Raw genomic sequence first — 20068 nt, 5'->3', positions numbered from 1 at the left:
GAGATTTGAATTTGGAGACCTGATATAAACACATTAATACATAATCAGTAAATGTTAAAGCAAGAATTATTGTATTATACCGATCGATAATACGAACCTAGGCAACGAAGCCGAGGTTAACCTGGCGTACTTACAGCCCACCTGCATACAGTGAGGGAAAAAAGTATTTGATCCCCTGCTGATTTTGTACGTTTGCCCACTGACAAAGAAATGATCCGTCTATAATTTTAATGGTAGGTTTATTTGAACAGTGAGAGACAGAATAACAACAACAAAATCCAGAACAACGCATGTCAAAAATTGTATAAGTTGATTTGCATTTTAATGAGGGAAATAAGTATTTGACCCCCTCTCAATCAGAAAGATTTCTGGCTCCCAGGTGTCTTTTATACAGGTAACGAGCTGAGTTTAGGAGCACACTCTTAAAGGGAGTGCTCCTAATCTCAGCTTGTTACCTATATAAAAGACACCTGTCTACAGAAGCAATCAATCAATCAGATTCCAAACTCTCCACCATGGCCAAGACCAAAGAGCTCTCCAAGGATATCAGGGACAAGATTGTAGACCTACACAAGGCTGGAATGGGCTACAAGACCAATGCCAAGCAGCTTGGTGAGAAGGTGACAACAGTTGGTGCGGTTATTCGCAAATGGAAGAAACACAAAAGAACTGTCAATCTCCCTCGGCCTGAAGCTCCATGCAAGATCTCACCTCGTGGAGTTGCAATGATCATGAGATCGGTGAGGAATCAGCCCAGAACTACACGGGAGGATATTGTCAATTATCTCAAGACAGCTGGGACCATAGTCACCAAGAAAACAATTGGTAACACTACGCCGTGAAGGACTGAAATCCTGCAGCGCCTGCAAGGTCCCCCTGCTCAAGAAAGCACATATACATGCCCGTCTGAAGTTTGCCAATGAACATCTGAATGATTCAGAGGACAACTGGGTGAAAGTGTTGTGGTCAGATGAGACCAAAATGGAGCTTTTTGGCATTAACTCAACTCGCCGTATTTGGAGGAGGAGGAATGCTGCCTATGACCCCAAGAACAGCATCCCCACCGTCAAACATGGAGGTGGAAACATAATGCTTTGGGGGTGTTCTGCTAAGGGGACAGGAAAACTTCACCGCATCAAAGGGACGATGGACGGGGCCATGTACCGTCAAATCTTGGGTGAGAACCTTCCCTCAGCCAGGGCAGTGAAAATAGGTCGTGGATGGGTATTCCAGCATGACAATGACCCAAAACACATGGTCAAGGCAACAAAGGAGTGGCTCAAGAAGAAGCACATTAAGGACCTGGAGTGGCCTAGCCAGTCTCCAGACCTTAATCCCATAGAAAATCTGTGGAGGGAGCTGAAGGTTCGAGTTGCCAAACGTCAGCCTCGAAACCTTAATGACTTGGAGAAGATCTGCAAAGAGGTGTGGGACAAAATCCCTCCTGAGATGTGTGCAAAGCTGGTGGCCAATTACAAGAAACGTCTGACCTCTGTGATTGCCAACAAGGGTTTTGCCACCATGTACTAAGTCATCTTTTGCAGAGGGGTCAAATACTTATTTCCCTCATTAAAATGCAAATCAATTCATAACATTTTAACATGCGTTTTTCTGGATTTTTTTGTTGTTATTCTTTCTCCCACTGTTCAAATAAACCTACCTACCATTTCTTTGTCAGTGGGCAAACGTACAAAATCAGCAGGGGATAAAATAATTTTTTCCCTCTGTAACTTCATACAATTAATTGTTTTATCCCGATTGACGATACGACCCTCGTCAGCGAGGCAGGACCTAATTATCATAACTGCGTACATTAGCATAACCACACACATGCGCATAAATAAATACGATTATATATCGAATTAGCATAATTTATGCACACAATTACATAAACATATTTTCGGGTATTTACGCATTCTTCCAACTTTCATTTAATCGTTATTATTTTCATCAAATTTTCAATACCCGGCATATACAGCAAGGTTCCCAAGGGAGGATAATGGTTATATGAGTTTCTCCCTGGGTTATGTTTGCTGACATGGAGAACATTACTGTGACTTTTTGAGGGAAAAAGAGCAATTCTTATTCTCCCATACTATCTGCATGCATAAAGGGGCTCGTGGGTTTTATTTTTCCTGGTCTTCAAATGGTCGAGGAAAAGTTGCATAGTTAACATGAAGGATGATACATAGCTTGACACTTGGAAATGCAAGGGGCAGCGATGACTTACTTAGTAATTTATAAATGGATGCTTGCAAGGTGCCACATTGGCATTATTGCAAATGCTTGGACTACATTCAGGTTTCAATAAAGTTGAAAATGTCTTGGTGATCATTTGTCATATCAGGAACTGCACCGGTTGTAGAAACTACTGGAGCTTGTCTCTCCTGAGTGTTCTGTGGAAGGCCCATATGTGTTATTTAATTTATATTTTTTATAACACGAATGAAAATATACAAGCATTGCACTTAGCCTTTTGGCATTTTTGGGACAAGTGCTGTGTTCTGTGAGCACATGTTGGTGCAGCACACAATCGGGTAGTGCAGTGAGCACCATAGTCATTTGCATTAATTTCCCCAGTGTTCAATATTGATCACATTATGTCAGATATTCTTTAAGGCTGAGGCAACCTAGAGGAAGACCAGGACAGGTTCAGATACCACTTTATTCATGTACATGGACAGGATTTGAACCCAGGTCGCTGTGTCCATATCATAGTGTGCACAAACAAGGAGGGATGTCAAGATGCATGAATTCTTCCAATAAAATGTATTCTTCCACTCACAATAAATGCACTAAATCATGTATACATAGAGTGATTATTTTTTATTCGTAGATGCATAATGTGATTGATTCACATTTAAACTGCAGCCCCTATATAGATGCTAAATTGACCATAATGTTAAATAAAGAGAATCAGTTCTTAAATCCTGACCTTTTAATCGTGTAAATATCTTGAATTGTCAGGTAGGTGAATCAATATGTACATACTGGTATGCCACAACTTCCCACTTAGACACACAGACGTTGATTGATGGCAGGAAAGATGTAAAAATACATTGTATGCATTATTGTTAAATGGACGTAAACACAGAGGGCGATAAACTCTTAAGAGTATGTCGTGTAGGTCGGGTATCAACAGCTGTGAAGTCTGGCTGAAAGGAAGTAATGGAAAGGTGTGGTACAACCAACTTTCAGTACTAAAAAATGTTTTTGTGTTTTGATTGGTTGTGACGTTTTTTAGTGGAATTTTTAAGGTAGATATAATAAAATGCATTACTTTTTTTTTCAATACAAAATATATATATAATCCTTGTACCCAAATGATATTTGGTTTGCGCTTATCTCCGTCATGAGTCCTGAGCAAGTGGTGGAAATTCTACCAGCAAGGGTGCCATATTCTCCGTGGGATATCCACTGCATTCTGGGGCTGAAATTTCAAACTCCCAGTTGTGAAAAGCACACACTAACCGGACAGCACCACCTGGAAAGATAATAATTACAATAATCCATTATTTATCCAACAAAGCCCCTTCAAGTCTCAGAATTTTTTTTCAGGAGGTCCTAGCCTTCTACGTTTGGTCCAATTCTGTATTAAGTGTGGTTTTTGTGTACACAAGTACCCAACTCTGTCATTTCCACTCAATTGTATTTGCGTTCAAGCTTGCTATTGCATCCTATCACTGTGGTGCTTATCCTTGCAATGCGCTAAAACGTAAAGGTTATGCAGAGCTGGCGATGGAATTTTTTCGCCACCTCTGTCGATTTTTGGTGAGAGGTGATCCAAAAGTTTGCGTCTGCTGCAGAGTTGACTCAACTTTCCACTCACCGACAGCTGCCAGCCACCCTCCACCCGGCTATTTTTGGTGAGGTGTGGTCGTCAGCTGTCTTGTGAGTGGAGATTCTCCCGTGCAGCTCAAGTGGCATTTGCGTGCTCACATTGTGCGGAGTCGGCAGTACTGAGTGTCACTCTGCGCAGTACTGAACCTCACTATGCGTCGTCGGTTCTGGCAGAGTGAGGCCCCTGCATTTTTGGACATACAATCCCCGTAAACTTGCAGTTGCATTCATGTGCAGTCTTTTATCCTGTAGTCTACGTATGTGTAAACAAGTGTCTGGTTTATCAGAATGCACATGAAATTAGAGCATTTCAGATCATTAGGTCATTTATGCTGAAAAAAAAAGTAAATCCCAAAAAATATATGTGAACATTAGAGCTACAGGCATTATGATTCTTCTTTGGGCAATTTATGGTGGCTCGGAGCCACTGATGGAGATGATCACTGCCTCACGTTGAGGAAGGACTTGAAGTGGCGTTTCATTCCTTATTACATTTATTTAGCATCTTTATTTCCCTACTAACCAACCACGTTCTCGGCCGTTAAGATGAGAATCGTTTGCACAGCAGAGAGCTTCATAATTAGGCGCTAGAAATTGGCAAATCGTAAGTAATAATTAAATTTATTTACAGACCTTTGTCAATCCACTGCTGGATAGTTTGTCTATGCCTTTTGTCGGCCATGGAGGTCTTTGAAGTTTGTGAAAGGGGGACCCAGAACCGTGTAATTAATGTTAGCTGTTGGTGGGACTCAATCTCAGGTCTCCAGGTTCAGAGCATCGTGTGTGAACCACTAAATCACCGTTTCTGTCAGTTGAAGTGAGTGCTGTTTTTATTTGACAGTAATTTGTTATAGAGCTGAGACCATCACACCTGCTGTAGTTGGGAACCTGATTTTATCTTTGGTGGGAGGCCAAGGATTTAGATGCAGGATTTCAGTGGCACTGGCTCAGTGCTCTGACACGAACACGAGCTCCCAGCCACCCATTTAGGTAAGGACAGCATTGCATTTGTGACTGTTGCATAATATACTTAACAGTATATTGTAGTTTTTGATTGAATCATAGATAAATTCATTCAAGTGTAAGGAGTCAATTCGAGGTGTTTCTTTCCTCAAATGACTGTGGAGCTGTCCTCCCTAACCATTGGCGATCCAAATCCAGCAATGGATATTCCACATTTTCATAGCAGGGGCCAGTCTAAAAAACAGCTACTAGAGGGATTTAAACCGTATTTGTATTATGGATAGACTGGCCCCTACTATCGGAACGTAGACGTTCTTCTGGTGGCTCGGGGCCACTGATGGAAAAGAGCGCTGCCTCACTGTGTAGAAACACAATCTGACTGCAGGCTTTCAATAAAGATCTCGACCAACATTTAGGGAAAAACGTTGACACCACATTAATCTTCACGAGCGCCTCTGTAAGAGTCAAACTGTGGGGCCCCTTTAAGTTAGGTGATCCCATTGCAGCCGCGACACCCACCCGTGCTTCGATTTAGACCCTCCACTAGGGGGCCCTCGGCAACTGCTGCATTGTCAATCTGGCCCCGCCACTTTAACAACGGCAGGTCTAAACTCAGGCCGTGGGCGGCGTGTGGTTGTTCTCGTCACAGATTTTGCGTTCTTCGACCCGAAGGAACCATCGTGCCAGACGCTGCTGCTGTCCCCCAGCACGACGGTGTCACAGCTATTCGCCGTACTGCGCCAGTGGGTCCCGCAGGTGCAGCAGCACGTGGCGCTCATCGGCAACGAGGTGACCCCTGACTTCTACTCCACCTACTCTACCCCCGCCTGCTCACTGGCCACAGTTTCTGAGAACCATGTGCACATGAGCAAATACGAAATTGCAGATTGTCATCAGAAGTGCTGTGATTGTAACTTAAAATCTGCACTGAATAACATCTTTACCATTGTGGGACACTCGTAAAATAGAGAAAAACAGCTCATTGTGTCCTTCATGCTGAAATAAAAATATAAAAAACATCTATCAAGACTAGAGCTGTGCAATTCCTGCAGGAATTAAGATTCTTCTGTGGGCGATTTCTGTGTTAGATATTCACACATGCATGCATACATACACGAGTGAGCATTTGTGTGTTTACATAAATTACACACGTGTGGGAGAACATCTAATAATTTTGTAGTCATGAAATTCTCAATGCTAGTCTCGGTGGTCCCTGTAGTTGCAGTGGTAGTCCTGGCCATCCAAGTGGTAGTCTTAAGAGGTTCTAGTGGTAGCCCTCGTGGTAGGTCTGGTGATCTCAATGGTAATTCCGCTGGTCCCAGTGGCCATTCCCGTGGTCTCAGTTGTTCCAGTGCAAGTTCTGGTGGTATCGGTAGTCCGAGTGGTTGTCCGGAAGGTTATATTCGTAGCTATTGTAGTCCCGTTGGTCGACTGTGATACCAACTGACTGGTCTCGACCAGAATTTCTGTTGAAACATACGGCTGACATACATTTATTAGGCTTCCCTAGGTCAGCCAGGCCTCGTGAGCCCTCCCTTACACCAAAATGGGGTCTGCAATGTCTGGCCTCTTCATGATTCCACTGATCCCATGATCCCACGAGCATTAGTTTCCATGCTGAGGATAAGAATAAGAATGACCCAGCTGTTGTAGAAAGTAATTTCCATTGGCATTCTTCTGAGCCAGTTGTAGAAATTTCACCACTGAACCTGTCGTGACATTTTCATTGTGGATACCCAACTCATCAAACACCACATACAATGATACAACTACCACTGTTCACTTCCCAAAAAGTGATACACGGTTTATAATTTTAGCAACCTTGGAGGGACAACGGCAGTGTCATCCTACACGTGAGATTTGAAATAATCACCTTTGCACACCACTGCATCACCCAGTGCAACCTAAAAAACAAATTTTCCTACATTTTCCTCACATCTTTGCACTGTTGAACTATAGCCATGTGACAGATTAATTTATTTTTCATCAAATCTCCTTTTAAACCTCACCTGTCAAATCCTGGTTCGAGCTTAAAGAGCAGTGTCCTTGGATTACAGATTTTATGGCTCTTAAGAATCTATACTTTAAACTTCATGTGACGTAAATAGAAGGTCACTTAGAGAGGACAAGATAATCATGGTGACAAAGGACAAGGGGGGAGGGTGGTGGGGATGTGTGATAGGCGAGTTTGCGTGAGCAATGAAAGGGGACAGCGGGAACAGAAATTTAAATTTGCTTCACACCCACAAAAAACACAGTACAACTCATCCATCATCCGCTTATCTGTAAATCATGTTATATGCAGGGCCTAGGGGATTTACAGGTCTTCCTGTTGTCTGCAAATCCTGACGGATTCACAGATAGTTTTGGTGGAGAAAAATAAACAAAAAAATATTTCAGTCTTGAAGTCAGAAGATTGCAAGTGCACATCCTGGTTAGGGAGAACGCAATCCATCATCCTCTTCGTGGGTCTATAAAATGAGTTCCACTTTTTGGCAAGTCACAATTGATGTGTAGTGGAGTATGAAGGTGTGTTGTGGAAACTGCGCGATTGCATGATCACACGGACAGTGTGGGTTATACTACAGATGTATGGTGAGACTAGATTCTGCCACAGGAATGGAAAATGTTCACCACTGACTCTAGGCTACCAATGGAAATGAACAGCACTCCATGCAGGGATATACTTAAACTTTTGCATTTTCGAGGGACGGTCATACATTTTTAATACCTTAATTGTACGTAATATTAATATTTTAGATTTCAGTTCTTGCATGGTTACTTTCATGAATGTTGTCTGTAGCCTACTTTCATGCATGATGCCCCGAGTATTGAATATATCTCCATATATATAAAAGGCAAAGTTGTGAATGTGTCTGTTGAAAATGTTTAGCATACTTCCCGACATGCAACAAACTGGAAATTTGCCATGTGGGTACTTTCCAGACTGTACATCATGCAAAAATTATAAAAATACGCATTTTTTTGGGAGGGGGAGCTCAATAATGCATATATTTTTTGCACGGCAAGTGAGCTGTGACGTCAAATCTGTCACGTGACCCGCGCATGTGGAAGCGTAACGCCATTATCGTGGAGTGGCTAGCGCGCTGCGCTACGAACCCGGCGACCCGAGTTCGATTCCCGCTCACGGCCACCACCGGTGACGATTATTTCAACCGCTTTTGGGCCTCCCCTAGGTCGACCTAGCCTCAAACGAGTAACTGCTGTGGTGTGTGAACATTGCCACTGGGGAGACAAAGGCGGCCGGGCGTGCTTCTGTCACCCACCCCCTCGTGTGCCGTGCTTGCCTTCATAGGTGCTCGCTAACAGCACTTGCCCCCTACAGGCTACACGGGGGATTTTGTCTATATCCTGTGTGTGTGGGAGGGGCCTGTGTAGCGATTCGCGCGTGGTGGATCCAAGTCCCGGGCGAAGCCGGGTAGTACAGCTAATAATTTATAAAAGACAATGTAGACTGGAAATTAACTGCATGCTATTCACCAGTTGCTGGCTTTTACAGTATGAAGCGATGACATCAGCATGGCCATTATTACTTCTTGAATGCATATTGATTGTTCCCCACCGAAATTACCAGGCCAATCCAGGAATAAAACCGCTGACCATTTACAAAATGGATTTCTAGGACTATTGTGAGCCGTAAAGCTATCGAGCTGCCAAGGTAGCCCGTAAAAATTGCACTCTTGTTTCAAATTACGAAACATGATGGAACAATTCAGCAGGGTCTTGTGATCCAAGCGCTTTGGTGTGGTGTATGCACCCCATTTATTGGTGGCGTTTGCGGCAGTCTCCGTGGAAAACAAGGTGAACAAGCATTTGGCACTGTACCGAAGGATGTACTTGCGTGGGTTTTGAAGTACAGCTCGAAAGCGGCTCTGCTACGGCCCACGCACCCACATCGTGGAAATGACGCACAGACACGGTCGCAGAATCCAGAGACCCGCTATTAATACCCCACGTTTGAATTACCCCCAGGGTTAGCACCATAGGTAATCCATTTCCTTACACCTGTGATTCACCATGTGCACGTCATACTCTGAAGATATATTTACAGACTCCGCATTTATACACATGTCCTTGGAAGCAAGGTGATGGAATATGCCCTTACGCAGTTCATGCCCGCACAGTTATAGAACGCATGTACCGAATACAATAAAAATGTATTTGTGTGATGCTGACTCTCAATTGGAATTCAAATTCCATTTATCTGTTCCCCCTGGGGTTGATTTTTCTTTACCACTTCACGGTAAGTCAGCAGTGGTTGTGCTACGGAGAGACTCACGCCTATCATAGGATGGTGGATATTCCATTGTTCATTGGCTAATGGAGACAAATGCCTCCCCGTTGCTCTCTTAAGTGTATGAGCACTGGAATCCTGTTGTTAATTTAAATGCAGGCAGTGCATCCTGAGCTTGCTATGTAAATTCTCGTCTCTAGGTGGTGCCCACTAATACGTTTTTTTTACTAGTTGTGGAATTGTTGATATCCACTCGTTATTAGCGACGGTGGAGTTATGCACTCATCTTTATATTAACCCATCCCATAGTCACCAGGGGCACGATTGGAACAATAACACCTCCTGTAGGCCAATTCTAGTGGATAAATTTGCTAAATTATTTTCAACTCAAATGCTGTAATAAAATAAATGAGAAAAAAGCACTGCGTTTTATTGCCTTTAGTGTGTTGGACACAGATGCGTGTGAGAGGCTAACCAAGGCACAATATAAATGCCACAATTGGTTATTGACATTTCATCACGAGTGGGAGTTCTTGGCGAGTGCACTGCTGCCTGCCTTACGTAAACGCTCAAATCGTGGGCAGTGGTTGAGGTTTGTGATTGGCGTCTTTAAAAATGAACGTGGCCATGCAGCAGGTGACGTAGGCGGTGGAGGCCAGCCTATTGGGAGGTAAACGAATACATGCAGAGCTTCATGGCTGTGTGCATTCATAGTCATCATTATCATTCACCATTGTCTCGCTGCTTTTGTCTAAAGGTCTCCGCACGTCATCGCCATTGCTCATGGTCCAGTGCTCTCTCCATACAGCACACCCTTGTGTATGAACTGATTTGATCGCTCCATCTATGCAGTGGTTGTCCTCTTGGATGCATTCACATCTTCAGCTGCTGTTCCATCACCAGTCTTGTCCGATGGTCATCATCCTATCCAACGATGTGTCTTGCCAAAGCCCATTGATATTCTTTTCAGCTTTATATTTTTCTTGGATATCATCTATATGTGAGTGTAGTTTTACTTTTACGTACAGCGCTTTGAGATACTTCAATTTGAAAGGCGCTATTAATAAATAGAGATTATAATTATTCATGGTTAGTGCACTGCACTATGAACCCAGCGATCTCGGTATGATTCCTGCCCACAGCCAACATTAGTGTTGAGTGAAATCTGAACCAGAGCTGGGTGCCCCCCCCCCCCCCCATTCACCAATCTTCACTGACCAGTGCGGAGAAGTATACAGACCTCCATTCTCCATCGAATTTTGTTGTCCTTCCACCCACACCTCCGATTGGCACGGTTGGCTACGTACGGTGCGAAAGAAGTTCAACATACGTACATCGATTGATAAAGAGCTGAAAAAGTACATGTTTATGTGTAGTATATATGCACAATATATAATGGATACTTATGAGGTGAAGCAGTGGTGCAAATGGTTAGCTCATTGCACTATGAACTCAGACCTATGAGTTCAAACCTGGTGATCTGAGTTCAATTCCTGGCCATAGCGAACACCGGTGGGTCATATTTGAAGTGGTTACGCGCACACCATTCACCAACCCTCATTTACCAACGTGGTGAAGTATGACAGTGTGAGAGGCCCTCATTCGCAGTGCATTGAATAATGGCCGTACATTATTATTGTTATTGTATATGCAACTGTGCATACAGTGCGTGTGTGTAACTAGTCAAGTAATTGCGTCTTCCTGCTCAAATTAGCATTTCACCATTGCTCAGCTCTACTTAAATTGCTATGAGCGAGTTGTAAAAATTACACATTCCCTTCACAGGAGCCAGTATCCCTTGACAGGAGCCAGATTTAAGGGCTGAGTTGACTAAATACCACCTGGTTGTCAGTTGAGTGCTCTCCCAAAGTGGCAATAAATTATTTGGAAGAGTGATAAAATATATGAGAGAACACAACAAATATTGAATGCATCACGTATATATACACACTGTACAAAACATTAAACAATACAGTATGTAACGAATGTAATTTTGCAATAAGATTAACACTTCAAGAATAATAAGCTGGGGGAAGGCAGTGTTAGTGAAGTTATAATAAATCTCACCTCGCTGAATAAATTGGTAATATTTGAAAGCATCAGACAGAGCAAGATGAGTAAGAACACACCATGAAACAGGATAACATGGACAATCTGTTGAATCTAAACACCATTATGATCAGCAGTGTTCATGTCGGAAAATAACAAGTTGGCATTCTTGCCAAGTGATGTCCTATATTTATCCAAGAAAGCCTCGCTGAGCCACAAGATTTTATTTCAAAAGGGTCTTGCATTGGGATGTTTGGCCAATTCCATTAATGAGTGCTCTGTTTGTGGGAGGAACACTCCAATGCCCACTCTATCATCATATGTATCATTTTTAAATTGCTGTAAACCGCCTTGCAATTGGGTGCTATAAAAATCTATAGGGCGTTTGCTAGGTTTACATCCATACGTGATCCACCAACCCTTGTCACTTAGAGCACTGGTTCAAAGGTATGCACCACCACAATTTTAAAAAAAGTATAATTTCCTGAAATGGCTCATGATATCTGAGCTGTTATGATTTTACATTTAGTTTTCCTTTGTCCACATAGTTCCCTCCATATCCCACTGTGGTATGTCTCCCTCCAATGTCCTGCTGTGTCCATACTGCCCCTTCCATGTCCCGCTGTCTTGGTGTACGACACGGCAGGACATTGAGAATGGCATGTCTGGCAAAGGGAATTTGACATATCTATCTATGGCTCAGAGCCACTTGTGGATATGAGCACCATCCCATTGCTGAGTTCAGCAGGGAGACGTATTGATTGCCACAACATTCCAAATAATGTGGTGTCTTGGGAGCCAAAATTAGTGTTGTATATATGGCAGTGGAATTTATTGGTTATTATTTTACGTTAAAGGAGGTAAATATCTTTTTCTTACGAGAGAATGCATGTAGTTTACCACCTCCAAGTATAACAGAAAAAAAACCATTGGAGCACTAATATTGAAATTGAAATGAGTAATTTATCATAGGTTATCCGTTTTATGAAAACATTACTAATTGCACAATATAAATTACAACAAATATTTCGAGGAAATATATTCATGGAATTTTACTCTAAATTTATTCTGGCAATCGCTGTGTGCCTTGGACATTGTTGTGAAAGGTTGCCGCCAGCTGTTACGCCCACGCTGTAGAATTTGCGAAAGCGGCAATTATTAAACTCCAGTGTGTAGGGCGGTCCGAGAGTAGAGAATGTTCTGCTATCCAGCCTCCTTTGTTGTACACTGACCAGTCAATGCCCACGCTTAAAAAAGTGGTTAAAAAAACCTCATGTGCATTACTACATATATTCACATGCCTTCCCCCTTAATCGTTGGTTACTCATTAAAATCACAGCGTGTCTCCTTAATCAAAGGTGCCAGGAGCGGTGCACATCCTCATAAGTGGCTCTAAACCAGTGTTGAAAGATATATGCATGGCTGTTGTTGGGGATGCATCTCCCCAATGTGCCTCCCTGACAGTGATACTAATTTTTTTATTGATCTTGGAGGGATGATGATCTGAGTCGACAACATACTGGGATTTGAACTCACAACTTCCTCCAATTGTGCATCATGCTCTGTGATAAAATACCATCTGGCTAGAGAGATGTACACTGTAATGCATACAAGTTTTTGTAAAGCAATACTTTGTGTTCCAGCCATGTGGTATTGTGCCATTTCTGCATCTGATGGGTTGGAGCATTGTGCTTTGCTCATGTGAGTTGGACACATCAATAATTGTTTTTTGTTATTCTCAGGGTTTCCTTTGAATTGTGGACTGTCATGCAAAACCATGCCACAGAGGGGACCATGGGGTATTTTGTTTATTGCAGTAGTCACATAATGACCTGCCTGTTGGGGTATTATTCATTTTTTTGGGGAGCATGTGTATAGCAATGTGATTGTTCTCTTGTACAACATACTAATTACAACCTACAGCACATAGTCTTCATTAGGTTAAATGTAGGCAGATCGAGACTTGGGAGAGTTTAATGTATCTTGTTTATTTAAACATATGAGTGTGAAACCATAGCACTGTGGTGTGTGCACTCAACTTGCATTTTAAATTCTGCAAGTTGGAATTCGGGTTCGGTTCAGCTCATTTTATCAACCATTCAACATTGATAACATTTGTTCCACTTTGTTGGAAGACAACATTGAGTGTGATATGCATAAACTGGCCCTCACCATAGGAATTTGGAATTTACACCGCTGTACCGCTGTCAATGTGGATGAGCAACAACCCAAGTTTGTGAGTGACTCATCACCACTTAGATGCTGAAGCCATTCATCATACTAATTCTGAAACTGCCTTTGTGTGCTATGCCAACTGTAACAAGTGCTCATTACTGTTGCTTGCACCACAGCAGAATAATGAATGACAGAAGTCCCTCTTTGATGCTGCCCTCATTCCTGTGTGAGTTCAGATGTTGAAGCGTGGCTGCCACCCCAATGATCGAGATGAGCTCACCGACATGACATTGCTCCACTACACCTGCAAGGCTGGGGCACCAGGCATTGGTAAGACTGCTTCCCTTCATCCTATCTCAAAATGTTACCTGCTGTGACCATTGTGATCTCCTGCCGTTGAGCCTTCGATGCTACGCGTGGCCTTCAAAGTGCACCCAGCCTGGCACAAGCTATGCGGTAATGCCACCGTCACTTTGTTGTGAATGGCGGCTGCTGTTGTTGTCGTTCCTATGTTGTCTCGTGAATAGGCGACGCGGAAGCAGCAGCGGCATTTGCGGAACGCCTGCTGACGCTGGAGGCCAACCCGTCACTGAGAAGCCGCTGGACGGGCATGAACGCGCTCCACTATGCTGCCTACTTTGACGTGCCCGAGATCATCCCTGTCGTCCTTCAAGCAGCCGGGCCCAAAGGTGAGGAACCCGGTGTGGTTGCGTTATGCACTGCCCCATGTCAGCTTGGCATTGTAGACCAGTTTTTTCATTGTTATCATCTTGGCCACCATCAGGGTGCCATGAAGGCTTGCTTGTGTTGTCGGCACCACGTGGAGCATCCTGATGTGAGTATGTACGTGTTTGATTGTGCCGCGTGTTGTTCCGCATGACATCTGTGACGTTTCACCCCCCCCCCCCCCCCCCGGCTCGTGGAGAGAAATGTCGGAACATCATGCCGAATGACGCACTGGTTACAGTCCGAAAATGCAAAGTAGAGTTGAATTAGTGTGTTTTTCACGTTTTATTTGTACTGCTTAAATAAGCCGCATTTATAATGAATAAATTACAATTCTTTTTCATCTTTACAGCCATTTTCATTCTGCTATGAAGCTTACTTTGTCATCGCACAATGTATTTCAGCCCACATAGAGAATCATCTCTTCTCCTTGGTGTTTGCTTTGGGATATCAATAATTGCTTCTGTCAGCCAACAATAAGCCTGCATGATTTGCTCAAATATTAACTTAACCAATGTAAAAAATAAATATTTAAATTGATTAAATTGTATTTCTATCTGCAATGTTTAATATACCTTGTTATCTTTAAGTAGTGTGCAAACATATAGTCTGTCTCCAAAACTACATGTCTAGCCTCGACTGGCTCTGAGCTGGGCATGTGTGTCCTGTTCATGGCCTGAACTATCTCAAGGGAAAGAATGTACCCTGCTCACGGTGCTGATGTCTGTCACGACAACAAATGGGCCACTTTTAGAAGACCAGTTTTTCCCCCCTGCACCATAGCAATGTAAGAGGAGATGTAATTGATTTGTGATTCACTTTTCCAAGAATAATCAAGTGTTTGTTTGGCTGGCTCTGATGAAAGGACCATACAGTTGTAAGGTTTTATCGGTCAAGAGTTGAATCAGCTTGTCACCCCTCTGGAATAGATTCAATATACAACCGCTTTGTGTGAAGTGAGTAGTGACTGTCCTTTCTAGATTTGAAGCTTTCGTGACTGAAAGGATCCATACTCTTTGGTTCTATTCGGTAAAGTCACGTAGGTAAAAAATAAAACAACAAAAATCACGACGTTTCGGCCACAACACAAGTGGCCTTCACCATGGGAATGTGGAACTTTTCAGGAGGGAGACTTTTTGAACAAAGCAGTTGAAATGTGTCAGATCAATATAATTTATTGGATTTCTTTAACTATACAATTAAGTTGAGCGACAAATATCACCCTTGATGTCAGTGAAGGATTATGAAACTAAAACGTTTTCTTGATTGTCTCTGGTGTATCATTGGTTATTGACCCAATTGTATATTTAATCTTAACTGAGTGCCCAGGCATTTGGATAAAATAAAACACATTGTCTTCACTTGATCGCTAATTGTGCTCCTACAGTTTGTGAACACAAGTGTAATGAGTTTCTGTGATTAGTGGTGCAGTAACCTTTATGACATTGCTCGTATAAACACACCACTGTGTTCGCAGCAGTTTTGCACATGTGCCTTTTCGTGGAGGGAAAGAGAACCCCCCCCCCATTTGAAATGGGCCCTGATGGTTATTGTAGGAGTCATCTGCGTTTTAATGTCTCTTGCCTACCAGAGGTAGACGCAACCTGCAGTGATTTTGACTTTGGGACGGCCTTGCACATCGCGGCCTCCAACCTGTGTCTGTCTGCTGCAAAGAGCCTTCTGGAACATTCGGCCAACCCTCTGTTCAAGGTGAGTGAAGAAGGCGCATCCCTGCCTATGTCCAGTCCAACTGTCCATGTAACACGTGACTTATTTCACAGTTTAGTCATTCGCTTTGGTCCAGCCAATTAATACCTTTAGCACCATCGAGATGGAACAAAAGATGAAGGGTGCAAGGAGAGGTTGAGAAACGAGGAGCGTTTAATGGAAACAAGGAGAGTTGCGAGCTGGGCAAAACTCTAAAAGAAAGGGGACCAGCTGGTCGGGAATAAATGCACGTCACAGGCATGTTACTGGTTGTTAAAGAACGTACGTGCACGAGGGCAGTTGTGAGAAGGGGGTAATGGACAAAGACGATTTATCAAGCGGTTGCCAAAGGAGAGAACGCGCACCAGCGGACCAGTGTGGAGATGGGGCGATGAGTTCGTTGCATTTACAAAGAGATCCATAGTACAGGTTTTTTGGGTTAGATCACGTAAATACATCCTTCTATTTAAGGAACGAAACAAGAGGATTTCTCCACAAATCTGGCTGTTGCCTGAGGAAGCCAGTTTAATTACTGGCTAAACGTTGCACTCAGATTGTAAATGTTGTGGCTTTTCTAGATTTGAAGCTTTCGAGACTGCAAGGATCCATACTCTTTGGTTCTATTCGGTAAAGTCACTTAGGTAAATAAATAAAACAACAAAAATCACGACGTTTCGGCCACAACACAAGTGGCCTTCTTCAGGTGAAAGGAACAGAACTGTCGGGACGACAGCACTTCAATGACCGCTGCTAAGATTCGCAGCGTCTTTTAAGCTCGGTGGGAGGAGCAGGGCGCCTTGACAAAGGAGTTTACATATCAAAAATAACTGTGTTAAAGTGTTGAAGCAGCAGGGTGTTAAAATCAGAAAATTAGCTGGGGGATTAGCATGTTTATGTGTAGAGGGTGCAGAGGATGGGTCACTGTGTGTGTGCAATAGAAACGGAAAAAATTAAAGATCGGCAAGAATGTGCGGTTTAATAGAAAGTTCGGAAGGAATATGCTTGGTAAACCATTACTTGAAATTGCTGTTAGAAATTAGTTGACATTTGGTATGATTTAAAACGTCTTTCCAATGGTTGCTCAATTTGAAACCATCCTCTCGGTTGAAGTTATGTCTGTGTTTGTATATCTGAATGGCTTCGCGGACAAATCTCTGGTGATAACCTGTAGGTTTACAGAGAACCTTGGTATCGGAGAAGACAATCTCATGATCACCCATAGCGTTGTACCAATGATCAGCCACAGCAGATGAATTCGTTCTGCCGTGTTTCAGATCTGATTTGTGCTCGCGAATTCGGTCAGAACCATCACACTACCATATATAGCAGGCGTTACTAAAAAGATCTCCAAAATTCTAAACAAACACAAGATCCTGGTCCGGTTCAATACAGTACACAAAATCCGTGGCCTGATCCCATCCGTGAAGGATGTCATCTCTGACTTACAGTACCCCAGAGTTTACAAATTGAGTTGTGCCTGCGGTGATTGCTATATCGGGGAGACGAAACGACATATCTCTGACCGAATTCGCGAGCACAAATCAGATCTGAAACGCGGCAGAACGAATTCATCTGCAATGGCTCATCATTGTTACAACACTATGGGTGATCATGAGATTGTCTTCTTCGATACCAAGGTTCTCTGTAAACCTACAGGTTATCACCAGAGATTTGTCCACGAAGCCATTCAGATATACAAACACAAGACATAACTTCAACCGAGAGGATAGTTTCAAATTACGCAACCATTGGAAAGACGTTTTAAATCATACCAAACGTCAACTAATTTCTAACAGCAATTTCAAGTAATGGTATACCAAGCATATTCCTTCCGAACTTTCTATTAAACCCTTTTTTCTACTCTCCCCTGACAGCACATTCTTGCCGATCTTTATTTTTTTCCGTTTCTATTGCACACACACAGTGACCCATCCTCTGCACCCTCTACACAAAAACATGCTAATCCCCCAGCTAATTTTCTGACTTTAACACCCTGTTGCTTCAACACTTTAACACAGCTATTTTTGATATGTAAATTCCTTTGTCAAGGTGCCCTGCTCCTCCCACCGAGCTTAAAAGACGCTGCGAATCTTAGTAGTAGTCATTGAAGTGCTGTCGTCCCGACAGTTCTGTTCCTTCACCTGAAGAAGGCCACTTGTGTTTTGGCCGAAACGTTGTGATTTTTGTTGTTTTATTTCTTACCTACGTGACTTTACCGAATAGAACCAAAGAGTATGTTGTGGATTTGCTCTCCAACACACCGGTGTGCTGTACTAGTGACGAATTGGCATGTTCTGTTTACGTGACAAACCTTACTAATTGGCTGCGTCGGGTGGTGGCGGGTTTAACGACACTTTTATATATTTACGTGATCTCACCCAAAAACAACCTGTATTATGGACGATATTGGTCACAAAAGTGTACATGTTAAACAGTGAGATCGATTGTAAAGCAATGAGGGCGATGCGTTGCATTGCGAGGACTTCATCCAGCAGTGGATATACAACAGCTGATGATAATGATAAGAATCATTGACGATATTTTAAGTAAATTTTTTTATTGAAATTATAAATAGTATATTGTTTTTTTTTTACTTGTGCGTTCTTAAATATATGTAGTTGTTGTTTAAGTTATGGGTTAAGAAAAACCTAAGTCTGTGCTCTCCGGTTGCCTGGGTGAAAAGTTGGCAACTTCTTTTTCTCAATAAATAAAAAATAAATCGTGGTTATGAGAAAGTTATAGCTGTAACAATGACTCACAAGAAATATGAAACTAATAATGTCATGAATGTTATATAACCCTATCACTAAAGAATACCAAGTCTGCATCTTACAATTCCTGAATATGTTTTTGTGGCAGTTTTTGTATGCTTAAAAAATCCTTGTGCTTTGAGTGGGCAGAAGATAACAGAAAAGTATTATTGGGATATATGCTGGAACATTTTTAAGGGAATCAACCTCGACAAATTCTATGTAGAGAGAAATCTATTGGAAAAAGCATTTTGCCTGCTTATTTATTTAGTTTTCATATTCTCCACAAAGATACGTACGGTTATTTTGGCGATTTTGTAACAATGAATGCATAATTTGGCCCTACACTTGTGAGAAATAGGTTTTGGAAGGTAGAGCTGTATTTCGATAATTCAAATTCATCTGATATGACCATTGACTTTGCGAGTAGAACAGGATTTAGAAACAACACGTTTTCATCTAATATCTCAAGGCTGTCGCTTCACTTAGCTTTGTCCGTCAATGTTCTACCCTTCAAGCCACCTCTTTGAACAACTCAGTGTCGCATATTGCTAGCGCAATGGAGTTTATGGTCCCAGACATATACAAATTTAAAAGACTTGTCGTACAACTGTAGGTGCCTTATCTTGTTTGGATGTAAACTAGAATGCCCTGCATGCCCAGAGAAAGTATGAGCATGTGAGTGGAAACACCCAGAACTTTGCACTCACAGGTCTGTATTGTAATAATAATAGGGTTTTCCCCCTTTTTTCTGGCAACAAAACTGAAACGTTTTTTACAAGGATTCACGTCTGCATTAACCACAATACTTGCAGTCAAAATGCAAACAAAAAACACACTGATAATATATGCATTGTCCTTGAAACTGATTGGTCCACACCAGAGACAGCTTTCTTTAGAGCCTAGTCTCAATTGGTGCTAGACCAGATGATGCCTTTTGGAGTCATCAGAGTGTGTTTTTTGTTTGCATTTTGACTGCAAGTATTGTGGTTAATGCAGACATGAATCCTTGTAAAAAAAGGTTTCAGTTTTGTTGCCAGAAAAAGGGGAAAACCCTATTATTATATTTTGGTACTGGCAAAGGAGGTTCAATGATGTAGGTCTGTATTGCCTTCTCCTGGCAGCTGGGCACCCCAGGAGGTATTTGTTCCACCGATGACTGGCGCCATCTACGTGTGAATCACCAACATTTGTTCTGCATAATCACCGAATTACAGCAATACACCTCCACAGTAGTGTTATTTTTGAGGTCGTGTCATCTTGTACTCGAATTGTAAATGCCATGGGTTTACTCTCCAACAAACCAGTGTGCTGGACTAGTAACGAATTGGCATGTTTTTTTTACGTGACAAACCTTACTAATTGGCTGTTGGGTGGTGGCGGGTTTAACGACACACATATTTACGCGATCTGACCCAAAACCTCTATTATGGAGTCTTGTAAAGTTTTGAAAACAGTCTAATTGTTTATCTGAACTAACAAGAATTGGCACTCGTCTCTGTTGGTTGCCCTGAACTAAGGGTGGAAATTACACAATCCGGTGGCCAAGGCTGGTCACTCCAAATGCCAGCATTGTTGACGTCCCACGGAGAGACATTGATTA

The 20068-nt window shown here is 42.4% G+C and overlaps 1 protein-coding gene across 6 annotated transcripts in view; it reads left to right on the top strand.

Moving 5' to 3' along the window:
- Positions 1 to 20068, top strand: part of LOC116939621 (CAP-Gly domain-containing linker protein 4-like) — an 89473-nt gene that overhangs the window by 9119 nt on the left and 60286 nt on the right. For all 6 annotated transcript variants that reach the window (XM_032948242.2, XM_032948243.2, XM_076063087.1 and 3 more), the window contains 4 exons: positions 5453 to 5592; positions 13519 to 13612; positions 13810 to 13971; positions 15600 to 15718. In XM_032948242.2, the coding sequence (XP_032804133.2) occupies positions 5453 to 5592; positions 13519 to 13612; positions 13810 to 13971; positions 15600 to 15718 (515 nt within the window). The remainder of the gene's footprint in view (positions 1 to 5452; positions 5593 to 13518; positions 13613 to 13809; positions 13972 to 15599; positions 15719 to 20068) is intronic.

The sequence above is a fragment of the Petromyzon marinus genome, chromosome 6 (assembly GCF_048934315.1).
Source record: "Petromyzon marinus isolate PM22_M1 ecotype Great Lakes invasive population chromosome 6, UKy_Petmar_22M1.pri1.0, whole genome shotgun sequence".
Lineage (NCBI taxonomy): Eukaryota > Metazoa > Chordata > Hyperoartia > Petromyzontiformes > Petromyzontidae > Petromyzon > Petromyzon marinus.
Note: the sequence above shows the minus strand (reverse complement) of the source record. Positions and strands in the feature narration are given on the sequence as shown.